The 12,862-nt window shown below is 40.8% G+C and overlaps 1 protein-coding gene across 3 annotated transcripts in view; it reads right to left on the minus strand.

Annotated features, from left to right (window-relative positions):
* Positions 1-9,761, minus strand: part of NOX4 (NADPH oxidase 4) — a 143,418-nt gene extending 133,657 nt beyond the window's left edge. Inside the window, exons 1-2 of one of the 3 annotated variants that reach the window (XM_036427453.2) lie at positions 9,741-9,761; positions 8,429-8,524 (exon numbers count right to left, since the gene is read on the minus strand). In XM_036427453.2, coding sequence (XP_036283346.1) covers positions 8,429-8,437 — 9 coding nt within the window. In that variant the 5' untranslated portion in view covers positions 8,438-8,524; positions 9,741-9,761. Of the gene's footprint in view, positions 1-8,428; positions 8,525-9,206; positions 9,537-9,740 lie in introns of those variants that run through there. The other 2 variants (XM_036427454.2, XM_036427452.2) reach the window with 2 other exon arrangements.
* Positions 9,762-12,862: the final 3,101 nt, after the last annotated feature.

A 12,862-nucleotide genomic window follows, 5' to 3' on the forward strand; every position in this document is an offset into this window, starting at 1 on the left:
ATCCATAGGAGCACTCAGGATAAGAAGCTAAGTGGGAGGCATGTATAAAAGTGTGTATTTAGCGGACAGGAAGGTAAAAAGGAAAATCAAAATTATAGCGTGGGGGAAAAGGAAGTTTGTTTGGATCACTGCCCCTTCAGATCTGCCAATGGACCTGAGCTTTCCAGATGACATTAAACACAACTATTTGCAATTTTTTAAATCAACTGTTTGAAAATCCTATCACAGGAAAAAGGAGTATGGTCAGAAAGGCTCTCACCATAAATCATTTCATTAATTAAATGGTGTTAATGCACCCACTTTTAAAAAATCTGATATATAAAATGCTTTCCCTTTGTGCGCATTCCTCATCTCTTCTCGTCTCAAGCTACATCAGACCGCCAATATTCTCAATGTGTCCACAGACCTTTAACAATTTCCAAAACCATGAAACCCTTAAAAGCATGCCTTTCCCCCCTGTTGAAAATGTAATGGATTTATCCATAGATAAAAGTCATTGTCAAATTCAACTTTTCCATTTCTAAAAATGTAAACAGATTCTAGTGGTCATGAAATGTCCCTCTTTTTCTTATTCTATTTACTTTTTTTAGTCCCATTATTAGAATGCAACAGAAATTACTTTTCATCACATGGTTTGACCTTATCACATTACGAAGGTGCATGAAGACATGGAAACCAAGAGGTGAAGTAAGCTCACTACCACTTAGGTAATTTACCTTTCTACTAAGGCCTCATGCTTAGTTCATGCCTTTGCAAAATTATACATTACAACACGTCACAGGCCTTCCGGCTCCCATATCAGTAGTAATCACTGTAAGTGCAAAGCATATTGGATGTTAAGAGCCATGTAACGCTTTTCTGTCCTGAATATGAAATCTCATTCCTTTGTCCAAACTGTCTTTTATGAAGCCTGGGTGAGCTCTGGTAATGGTACCATGGCTGGAGCTTAAAAATCTGGGAGCAATGAACAGAAAACAGAAAAGTATGTGGTAACAACCATTTTTTTTTTTTTAAATATCTGTGATGCTTTCAGTTCTTCAAAGTAGGCCAGTATCCATTAAGTCCTCTAATCCTCAGCCCAGCACTCTGAGATAAGGGGGTTAGTTTCATCACGTTTCACTGGCCACAGACATGTTAAGTGAATTGTATACGGCTATACAAGATGGGAGAAGAGAGAAGGAAAAAGAAAAGCAGCATTTGGGGGACTCTTATTAAATAATGGGCTTTATGCTAGGAATTGTAATCCACGAGAAAGTTATTTATAATTTCCATGTTTTAGCTTCCTCTTATGTAATAGAACCTACCTCGTAGATTAGATAAGGCGCTGACACTGAATGCATAAAAAAATTTCACACCATGCCTGACCCAAGAGAACATTTTAATGAATGTCGACTCTAACTATTATTATTATTTATTTTGATTTCTTTAGGTTTCACGATAACCTTGTAAAATAGGCATTATTTCCCTTGTTTATATATTGAAGACTCCAAGGTTTTATGAAGAATAATAAATATTCCTTTGAATGAAATGCATTCTAACTCAAACTGAAATTCCATCTAGCAATCGTAACCAAGCTGCCATAAAATGTGTGCCAGTTACAAATTTCAGCAGATAGCTGATATCAGGGTCAGGGAGGCAGCCAGAGTATCCAAAGGAAAGAATGTATCCCAATCCTACCATCTGCTATATGCTCAGTAAGTTCTTTCCATCTTTACATTTCTATAAATTCTATTAATATTTTACTTATAAACATAAATACTTTATGATATTATAATTATATTATAATATCATAAAGTGTTATAATTACTTTATAATTACTTTATTATAATACAATAATTATATTAGTAGTATTATTAGCATTAAAACTAAATCATATTACTTAGTATTTACAATAATAGCTATCTTTGGCCAAGTGCATATGCACCAAGTGCTAAGCATTTCACCTGCACTAACATAAGAGGAAGGTTTAAGCCTGACTTTCTTTATAGACGGTTTAAACTTAGGCTCAGAGAAATAATTTGTCACAATCATAAAGGAAGATAAATGCCTGAGCCAAGATTCAAACTCCCATGTAGTTCCAAAGCCCATGATCTTGTCAGAAAGGAATTAGTTGTTTGATTTTCTTCCCCAGAATTACCTGGGAACTTTAAAAATCAATTTTATGATCAATGAAATGCTTAGTGTGATGAACTAGAAACACTGACTAGAGATAGACCTACCAACCACACTGAACTTTCCAGTGAGTCAATAAAGAAGACATTTAACTATACCAAGTTGATCTGTCAAATGAGAAATGAACTATATAGAACAATCCCCAAGGTCCCTATGACATTCTGAAAGTCAGCAGACTCCTCTCCTTAGACTAGGTGTTCCCCAGGGAAAAGCATATAATATACAGCCTCCAGAACCGTGAAGAAATAAATTTCTGTTATTTGAGCCACCCAGACTGTAGTTACTAGGCTCTACAGCAGACTGTAGTTACTTAGGCTTTACAGCAGCTAGCACGGTCGCCTAAGACCATCGGAAAACACAGATATTTACATCGCAATTCATTAACAGTAGCAAAATTACAGTTATGAAGTAGCAATAAAAATAATTTTATGGTTGGGGGTCACCACAACATGAGAAACTGTGTTAAAGGGTCGTGGCATTCGGGAGGTTGAGAACCACTGCTGTAGTACTTCTAGTAGTTATGGAAGCACCAGCAAATTAATGCAATAGTATCAGGATACCTACTAACTGTGCAAGTCTGGCTCAAGCTTAAGAATAAAAACAAAGAACTCTTGTGCACTGTTTGTGAGAATGCAAATTGATGCAATCACTATGGAAAACAGTATAGAGATTCCTTAAAAACTAAAATGTTAGATGATAAAAAGACAACAAAGAATTGTGGCAGATAGAATGTGATTAATAAATTATAATACTTGTAATTAGGTTGAACCACTTGAAATGGTTGATACTTAATTATTTTTGTTCTATCAAATGGCAATTTCACATGGCTTACCCTATTGTTGCAAAGAAACTGAGAGCACAGTGGTTAAGAACCAGGATGTTTGGGCTAGAGTCCTACCTCTGTGACTGAACTAGCAAGTCACAGAACTTTTCTAATTCAGTTTCTTAGCTACAAAATTTAAAATATCTACTCCATAGGATGGATGAAAGATTAAATAAAGTAATCAATACAAAACTTTTAGATTAATGTCTGATACTTAGTCTTCAATGAATATAATCTGTTCTTGATATTATTAATAACTAGAGGCCCAGTGCATGAAATTCATGCATAGGGGGGTTTGTCCCTCAGCCCGGCCTGCAATGACACCAGAGTCCTGCATGCCCTGGCCAGCTTCTCGCCAGAGTTCCACCCTTTTTCCCTCCACAGGCCAGGGTGTGCGAGTCACTGGGACCCGTCGCCTGGGCGATGCCATCAGTGTTCAGTGCCCAGGCCACTATGGGAACTGCCATATTTGTGATGGAGTGATGGTTAATTTGCATATTACCTTTTATTAGATAGGGTGAAATGAAGAAGTTACATTTGAAAATCTCTGAACTTAATTCCAACACCCAGTTCTATGCTTTTTTGGATGGTGTTGATTATACAGTGGCCACTTAGCTGTATAAAACAAAGAGGTTAAACATGTTCTAAAATACTGTAGAATCTGGAATTATTTAAATAAAAATGTCTCATATTTCCTTAACAATTTGTCTGAGACAACTCTGAAACAACTGGAATACTGAAAATACGTTATGTTTGGGATACAACAGTACTTTTCCTTAACTTCTTAAATTATTAAATATCTTTAAATATCATTTCACATAAGTTGAAAACCTAGAGGTCCACTAAGTATATAGTTTAATAGGTTCTTGCATAGGTTCATAGAGTTGTTCAGTGTAAGAGACTGAATATTGGATTGACAATATAAACAGATCAGAATGGTAACAAATCCACTAATTCAGTAGCTGATAGTGAGTACATCACTTCAACCTCATTTTTCTATTTAGGAAAATGAGGATAAATCTAAGATATTAAAGTTCTCTTATAAATTAGATTATGAGTCTCTATTATAAACAGATTAAGAACATAATGATGGTATCAAAGTAATATAAACTATTTCGCCTGTCAATAAATAGGAAGTAAATTGTCTTCAAACAATAGAATATTGAAAAATAAAAAGAAACAAAAAATACACTTAGTTGAAAATGTCCCAAATTTAAACCAGAGTATTCTGTGCAATAAAGGGGGGAAAGTTAATGATCAAGCCTTTTCTAAAATTGATAGAAGGCATATATTCCTTCTCAGCAAAATTAAAGCTGCCTATGCCAGCAGTGAAAACAATACTGACTTAAAATACTAAGTCCATTGTCCATAGACTCCGTTCTCTGACCTTAAGAAACTTACATGACATCAGATTTCTGTCTCTGAAATATGTTAATTATGATATAACTTCTAGGTCTCTTGAGAGGGTAAATTAGTTAATGTTTCTAAGTCACTTAAAGGATAATGATTGACCAGAGAAAGATCATCATTGTGAAATCAGTAAAACAAAACAAAACACTAAATGCTAAAGAATTCTTCTAATTAACATAGGTATCTCAATTAGAGCTTTAAAAAAGAAATAAAGATCTTCATAAACATGTAGATCTAAAATAATAATTGCAAGACTAAGCAAAAATAATTTACATTCTCATTATGGAATTATAAAAATAGGTTAAAAGTGAATAGTCCATATACATATGTTAGTTTGGGGGGAAAGATATAAAACCAAGACATATTGAATCTGGTATCATAAAGCTCATTCTCTTCTCAAATTAAAATATTTATATCAATTAAATGATATCCTTTAATTGTTAAAATGTCAGAAATACAACTCAAATAGTAGATGAATATAAATGTGAAGGTTTCTATAAGTAGTATTCTCAGTTAAATTGCTTTGATATTTCAAAAATTTAAGTAACTAATCTTTTAGAGCTGGTCACAATATATTAGTTCTTCAATTAAAGTACCAGTAACTACATTTTCCAATACTTGAAAAATAAATAAATCTCAAAAACCGATTTAATCTTAAGTAATCAATGGAGTCCTTGATTTAAAATGTAATGTTACCCCAATAAATGGAATTTTTAAAATAGTTGCTATAGGAAGATGGAAGAAGTTACTGTTTGGTTTGTTCATTTGTTTGAATATTGTTTTGGCTTTCTTCAAAGGACTGTTTTTCCCTCTTAGATAATTAGAAGATTCCAATATTCACAGTGTGTCATAATTAAACATCTTCTAGGAAGTCCACAGTCTGATTAGCACATTAACTCAGGCATAAACCAGCCGTGACCATGTTGCCTCCAGGACAGGGTCATATCAGCCTAGGAAAACAATCCTGATAAAACTTCTTCAAAGATATATCAATTCCAATATTATTTTATCCTCCATCATTTAAGATCTTCTTTTCCCTGTCAGTTTTGTTGTGTTGTTTTGTGTTTTTTTAACTATAATTGGACTGATTTTAGGGAAGAAGGGAGAGAGATAGATAGAAACATCAATGATGAGAGAGAATCATTGATCAGCTGTCTTCTGCACACCCTTCACCAGGGATTGAGCCTGCAACCCAGGCATGTGCCCTGACCAGAAATTGAACAGTGACCTCTGGGTTCATAGGTCGACAATCAAGCACTGAGCCACACCAGCTCCTTGTCAGTTCTTACTCTTTAATTTTGGTGAAAAAAGTATCTTAGCCTATTAGTAATAAAAATGGATACCTCAGTTCTGAAAATTAAATACCTTTACCATACTTCAAAGGTTCCCATCAACAGATTAGGGAAAAGTCAGAGATGTTTCTATAGTTACACTAGTGGTCCGGTGCATGAAATTCATGCATGGGGTGAGGTGGTTCCCTCAGCCCAGCCTGCACCCTCTATGATCAGGGACCCCTTGAGGAATTTTCGACTGCAGGTTTAGGCCCAATCCCTGTGAGATCGGGCCTAAACCAGCAGTCAGACATCCCTATCACAATCTGGGACTGTTGGCCCTAACCACTCACTTGGCCTGCCTGATTGTCCCTATCCTTTATCCCTGCCTGTTTGACTGCACCACCTGCCTCTGCCTGCCTGCCTGCCCACCTGATTGCCCCTAACTGCCCTCCCCTGCCAACCTGATCTCAGCCACAAATGCCTGTGCCTGCCTGATCACCCTCCTCTGCTGGCCTGATCTCTCATCCAACTACCCTCCCTTGCTGGCCTGGTTGTCCCTAACTGCTCTCCCCTGCCAGCTTAATCGCCCCTAACTGACTCTGCCTGCTTGATCACCCCTAACTGCCTTCCCCTGCTGGCCTAATTTCACCCCCAACTGCCCTCCCCTGCCAGCCTGATCTCAACCCAATGGCCTCCCCTGCTGGCCTGATCTTGCCCCCAACTGCTCTCCCCTGCCAGCCTGATCTCCCCTAACTGCCTCTGCCTGTCTGATTGCCCTTAACTACTCTCCCCTGCTGGCCTCCCAACTGACCCCAACTACCCTCCCCTACAGGCTTGATCTCACCCTCAACTGCCCTCCCCTACAGGCTTGATCTCACCCTCAACTGCCCTCATGGCTTTGTCTGGAAGGAAGTCAGACATCCAGAAGATGACTGATTGCCCCTGTCTTTAGCATATTACCATTTTTTTAGTATAGATAGATTATATAGGATAGGGTTGATTAAATGGGGGGAGGGCAGTTGGGGATGAGATCAAGTCTACAGGGAAGGGCAGTTTCATTTTTAGCAGGAAGAGATGCTCTTGGCAGACAAAAACACATAATCCATATATCTGGACTGATAGCCAGCCATATGCACTATACTGCCAAAACGGTCATTAAAAAACTGAACTGCTTTCTTACACCTTACACCAAACAGCTATTGCCCTTAAAACCCCTCCTCAGCCCCCACCTTAGGTTCTTCCTTCCCAGTTCATCATATTAGGTTATGATTGGGCAGTTTCTATGCCAGTCAGCATCAAAAGCTCTGCCTCCTAGGCAACCATTGGCTCCTCACAGATCACACAGGTTTGGATCTGACTGATCAGTTTCTATGCCAGTCAGTCTTTGGTCATTTTGGACATTATGGACCTTGGGTTTTTATATATTAGGATACCAATAATTAAAGACCACAACTTACCCTCCAATATCAGCTTCTATTTTGAAGAGGGGAAGCAAGAGAACTACCTATATTCTGATGTCTTTTTATTAAATTGATTGGTGGCTTGGTGAAGAGCCACCAAAGGATTAAATGTTTAATATTATAAACGTTATTAACAGAAATTAAAATTTAAAAGCTGATAATCATTTGTGTTATTGGAAAAACTTGTTTTTCCAATAAATATGTATTGAACAACTTGAATATGGGAATCCACTATATCATCTGTAAAAATTTCTGATTTCTAAACATCGGTCAAGTATTTCTGATGAAAATTTAGTGACTGAACTGTGATGGGCATATGTGTAAAGCTATATTTTCAAAGAACTAACAAACGAAAATAATATAAAATATCTCATTCATAATTTTTTTTCAAATATTGATCACATGTTGAGTACTTCAATTTATCATACTACTTTGGATATATTATTAGAAATAAAATATATTCTTAAAGTTAACGCTTTAAGCCACTGGCTTCTTACTTTTTAAACATACTACTAAGAAATTTTAAGTTCCTTATGCTCATGCTACATTTTTATTGGGCAGCCTAATAAAGAATAATAATACTAACCGGAGGCATAAGTATCTGAGATGGACCAGTGAAGTGGTTTAGAAAATCTGTGTAGTATGAGAAAGAAGCAAAAGCCAGACAGCAGTGCATTCAAATCTGAGGAACTTGAACAAGCCCTTCTGTTCCTTTATCCTGTATTTCTCCATGTGTAAAATGGGGAGAATAGTTTCCTGGCTTACACTAAATATTTATAAAGTGCCCGGTTATCATCAGTTTAAATAAACTACTAAGAATTACCCGCTTCTCAATGTCAATGGGTACTGCCTCAGACACATACTTAGTGAGACTTAGAGCGGAAACACTACAGAAGTCCTCTGCATGAGCTTATGGGCATGCTGAAGTCTTGATTAGTGAAAAGTAAAAGCCTGTCATCGGTGGGCCCTTCTGGCCAAGCAGATCGTTCAGGGCACTTTGCCGCTAGCTGACAAGCAAAAGCAACTTTTCTTAGATACTCCTAGCCTGTCTGACAGTTTCATCCACTTCCCCCTAGCAGATATTATCTTTGGTACTTGAAAGAGCCAGTCATCTTAATCCAGACAAGTATACATGATAAATCAAGAAAACTTGACCCACTTGAGAGATTAACAAGCATTTCACAGTGAACCACCAATGTTTCTTTAATGAATGGAAGAACTGATCAAGGACTGCAGCAAGGTCTGCCTCCACTGAATGCATTGTCCTGGGCCACCCAACTCCCACTTACCCCCAACATCTGGTGGAGGTAGTGGTACTCTGGCCCTTGGTTGTACTGCAGGAAGGTTTTCCAGAAAAGCAGGATGTTCAGGGCCAGCCAGATCAGCTACATCAGACAAAAGGAGAGAGAAAACAAAAAGTTAAACATAAACACAACCTGATGAATGGAAACCTTAAGGACATTCCTTCCTTGGACACAATACTTTCAATGGAACCTCAATTAGTAACTGCGGAAAGCAATCTGAAAACCACTCCAAGAAAAACACATCTGACCTCACTCAGCCCCTGCACCTAAGAGGAAGCATTTGGGCTGTCAACAGGTCTCCTGAAGGATCTGCAGAGATCCCTTGCAGGACAAAAAAACAAAACAAAAAACCGGGGCTCAGCAATGAGTGATATCACCAGGTCCCCAGCGATGTGTATTGTTAAAACACACCGACCAGCAGAAGCATTCTGTGCAGGGAGCAGAGGAGGGTCGATGTTTAAAGGGTTAACAAAGAGCTGAGTTCATTTAGTGATCCCTTCTCCCTTCCTCCACAGCCGCTCTCCCCTCAGGGTATGGGAAAGGTCTCTGGCTTTTGGAGCAAAGGGTGGCATCTTTAGGATCTCCAGGTAGTAACCGCGGCAAGTTTCCTGGGTCGAGACTGTTCGGATTCGAGGCAAAACTTCCACTTCCAGCCTCCCACCCGCGCACGCTCCAAGAATGAATCAAAAAAAAAAAAAAAAAAAAAAAAAAAAAACCTCTCCAGGAGAGACCAAACGCGGGGGCAGCCTGCCCGCCATCCTACCAGGCAGAGGTGTTTAACCCCTTCGTTGTCCAGCCAGCTCCTCCAGGACACAGCCATGCCGCCCGCTGCGCCGCCCGCCGAGCTCGCCGCCCGCCGGCCCGGGAAGGAGCGGCGCGCCGGGGCCGCGGGGACAGGAGCGCGGGCGGGGCGGGCCGGGCCGCGGGCGGGCGGAGGGCGGTGGTCAAAGACCGAGTGGAAGCGCGAGGCCGGCGCCCAGCCAGCCCGGGAGGGGTCTGCGCCCTGAACCCCGGGTCTTCCGGGCGCCTGGGCTCCGGCTCCGGCTCCAGACGCAGCGGGTCTGCGCGGGCCACTCGGCGGCCCTGGCCCCCGGCCCCGCTCCGAGCGCGCGCTCCCCGGCCCCGGCCCCTTTGTCTGCGGCGGCGGCTGCTGGGGTGTCCCGGCTGGGAGCTGGGAGCTGGGAGCTGGGAGGCGGCCCGCAGCCCAGCCTGCCCAGTTCTGAAAGACCAGATGCGGAGGAAGATACTCCTACTTCACGTGGGGACCTGGCCTGCCTGCCTGCTCCCACACACACACCTACTTCTGACAGGTCGTTTTCCAAAAAAAAGTTCAACTCAAAGAGCTTTGGTGACGACATGAAGGAAGGAAAAAGTCTTTTGTGCACTAGAGTCCCCCTTCTCCCGCCCATGCTCAGCAACTCATACCTAAAGCCTCTCTGCACCTTCTCTTCCCTGCGCCCCATCCCTACTCCAACCCACGCTGATAAAGCTTTTAAGAAAATTCTAAGTAAAAGAAAGATCAGAGGATGGATGGTTAAAGCGGATGTGATTCTCCGGGGCTTAGGGAAGCTCAGATTGACTCTATTTAGGAATTTACATTTTACTACCTACTATCAGAGTTACTTCAGTAACAGGAAGCCTCTCAGGCTTGTATCAGACAGCGGCCAGGTGAGGGGTGAGAAGCCTGTGGATTGACACAGGGTATCTGTCTTACACTGCATATCAGTGTTAGGGAATGTCAGTATGAGGGAAGAGAAAAAAAACATCCATATAGAAGAATACCTGGTGAAAAATAAGTGTTCAATAAATGTTTGTTTCATCAGGAGCTTCCCAAGATGGTCAAAGTAACAAGTCGTGGAATGAGTAAACCATTCATAGCCTAATCCCATGGCTTTCAAGTTTTTTTTTTCTTTTTTATAAACAAAATACATTTTATAACACATGCATAATGTAAAATTGAAACTAAATTTTCACAAAATCCTACTTCCTTGCCAAATGCAATGTGCTTATCTCATTTAATTCCATGAACTGATTAATGACTGATTTAATTCAAAACTTGAATGATCCATATCAAATCCTAGTTACAGTTTACCAAGTTCTCTTTTTAATAGTGTGTCCTCTCTTTTTGATATATGGATTTCTTGTGTCATACATGATTAAATCCTGAAAACTGCCTTAAATCTTCCTGGAGTAAGAGAGTATATTATTTGTAAACTGGAGGCCCGATGCACACAATTGAGGCCCAATGCACACAATTTCTGCATGGTGGGGGGGGGGGGGGGGGGGCATTCTCAACCCAGGCTGCACCCTCTCCAATCTGGGAGGGTCCTCTCAAGGGATGCCCGACTGCCCGTTTAGGCCTGATCCCATTAATTAAACCAGCAGTCGGACATCCCTCTCACAATCCAGGATTGCTGGTTTCCAACTGCTCACCTGCCTGCCTTCCTGATTGCCCCTAACTGCTTCTGCCTGCCAATCTAATCACCCCCTAACCACTCCCATGACAGCCTGATTGATCTCTAACTGCTCCCCTGACAGCCTATTTGCCCCAACTTCCTCCTCTGCTGGCCTGGCCACTCCTAACTGCCCTCCTCTGCAGGGTTGATCACCTCCAATTGCCCTCCCTTGCAGGCCTGGTCCCTCTCAACTGCCCTCCCTTGCAGGCCTGGTGCCTCCCAACTACCCTCCCCTGCTGGTCATCCTGTGGTGGCCATTTTGGGTTCACATGGGAGCAGGATCTTTGACCACATGGGGGCAGCCATCTTGTGTGTTGGAGTGATGGTCAGTCTGCATATTACTCTTTTATTAGATTATTAGATAGGATAGAGGCCTGGTGCATGGGTGGGGGCCAGCTGGTTTGCCCTAAAGGGTGTCCCGAATCAGGTTGGGGGTTCCCTTGGGCCCTGGGCAAGGGGCCTGTGGTGGTTTGTAGGCCAGCCACGCCCCCTGGCGACCCAAGCAAAGGACCTAGTATGTGGAATTTACCTTCTACAATTGAAACTTTGTAGCTTAGAGTGGAGTCAAGCCTCCTGCTCGCTCCATGGCTGCCGCCATTTCTGTTTGGATTTGTTTACCTTCTTCTAATTGAAACTTTGTAGCCTTGAGTGGAGGCTTAGGCTGGCTAGGGAAGGCGGAAAGTTTGGCTTCTTCCATTGCCTGGGAAATCCAAGACTCCCTCCTGCTCTTTGTGGCCCTAGCCATCTTGATTTGGTTTATTTGCATACCTGCTCTGATTGGCTGATGGAGTGTGGCTGGTAGGTGTGGCTGGTGGGTGTAGCAGAGTGATGGTTAATTTGCATATTACTCTTTCATTATGTAGGATAGCATTCTGCTCTTATTAAGCATGTGACAGAAAAACAACACACAGAGAACCCAAGGGGTATCACCACTGGAAGAAATTCTTGGACACACTGGAGATCCTCAAATTATACCCCTGAGTAATCATTCAGGGCCATAATTTCAATAGATAGGTGGGAGGATCTACAAAATGGGTTGGTTCTTGTCATGAGGTGAGAGGAGTGAAGCAATTGAAGAACAGAATAAAAGACAATTTTAAAATGTCACCTACTTCCAGAATAAAGGAAATAAAAATAATCTAGTTCTTACTGTATACAAAGTGTCAGGCCCTGTCCTTGTTACTTCATATACAAAATCTCACTTAATTCTCATAATAGCCATGTGGATGTCAGTGGTACAGTTTTAAAGATAAGGAAACTGAAGCTAAAAGATTAAGGAACTTTCTTGAGGAGGTAGGGGGAAGGGGGAGATGTTGTCAAAGGGTAAAAACTTCCACTTATAAAATGAAGAACTTTAGGATGTCTGATGCACAGCAGCATGGTGATTATAGTTAACTATATTATGTACTTGAAAATTGTGAAGAGAGTACAGTAGATCCCACATGTTTTCATCACAAAAAAGCAATGGTGACAATATGAGATGATGGAAGTGTTAACTAAAGCTAGGATGGCAATTATTTCACAAAATATGTGTACTGAGTATTGAGTCAGCACAATGTTCTATGTCAATACTCTCAATAAAGCTGGGGGGGGGGAAACATGTTCACTAAAATAATATTGCAATAAAAGATGAAAAAATAGAGAAAGACACTTGCCTGAAATGATAAAACAGTATTTGCTTATATCTCAAACAACCCCAAAAAGATACTTTTGTGAAACCCTTTTGTCAAATGACAGAATGCTAAACAAATGCTGGTTTGTTATAAGTATCACTATTATAATATTTTATAGGAGGTCTGTAAGAGGGGCGCAGGATCCGACTGTTTCTGTTGTCTTACAAGGAAACAATACTGGAAGGTAGGTATGCCCCGAAGACAGGGCTATTGCCTTGTTATATAGGCACTCTCATTACTGAGTTTCTTTTCAATATAATGTTCTTTGGCCAGATGGTATAGTACAAGTA

The sequence above is a fragment of the Pipistrellus kuhlii genome, unplaced genomic scaffold (assembly GCF_014108245.1).
Source record: "Pipistrellus kuhlii isolate mPipKuh1 unplaced genomic scaffold, mPipKuh1.p scaffold_m20_p_9, whole genome shotgun sequence".
In the NCBI taxonomy this organism is placed as follows: Eukaryota; Metazoa; Chordata; class Mammalia; order Chiroptera; family Vespertilionidae; genus Pipistrellus; species Pipistrellus kuhlii.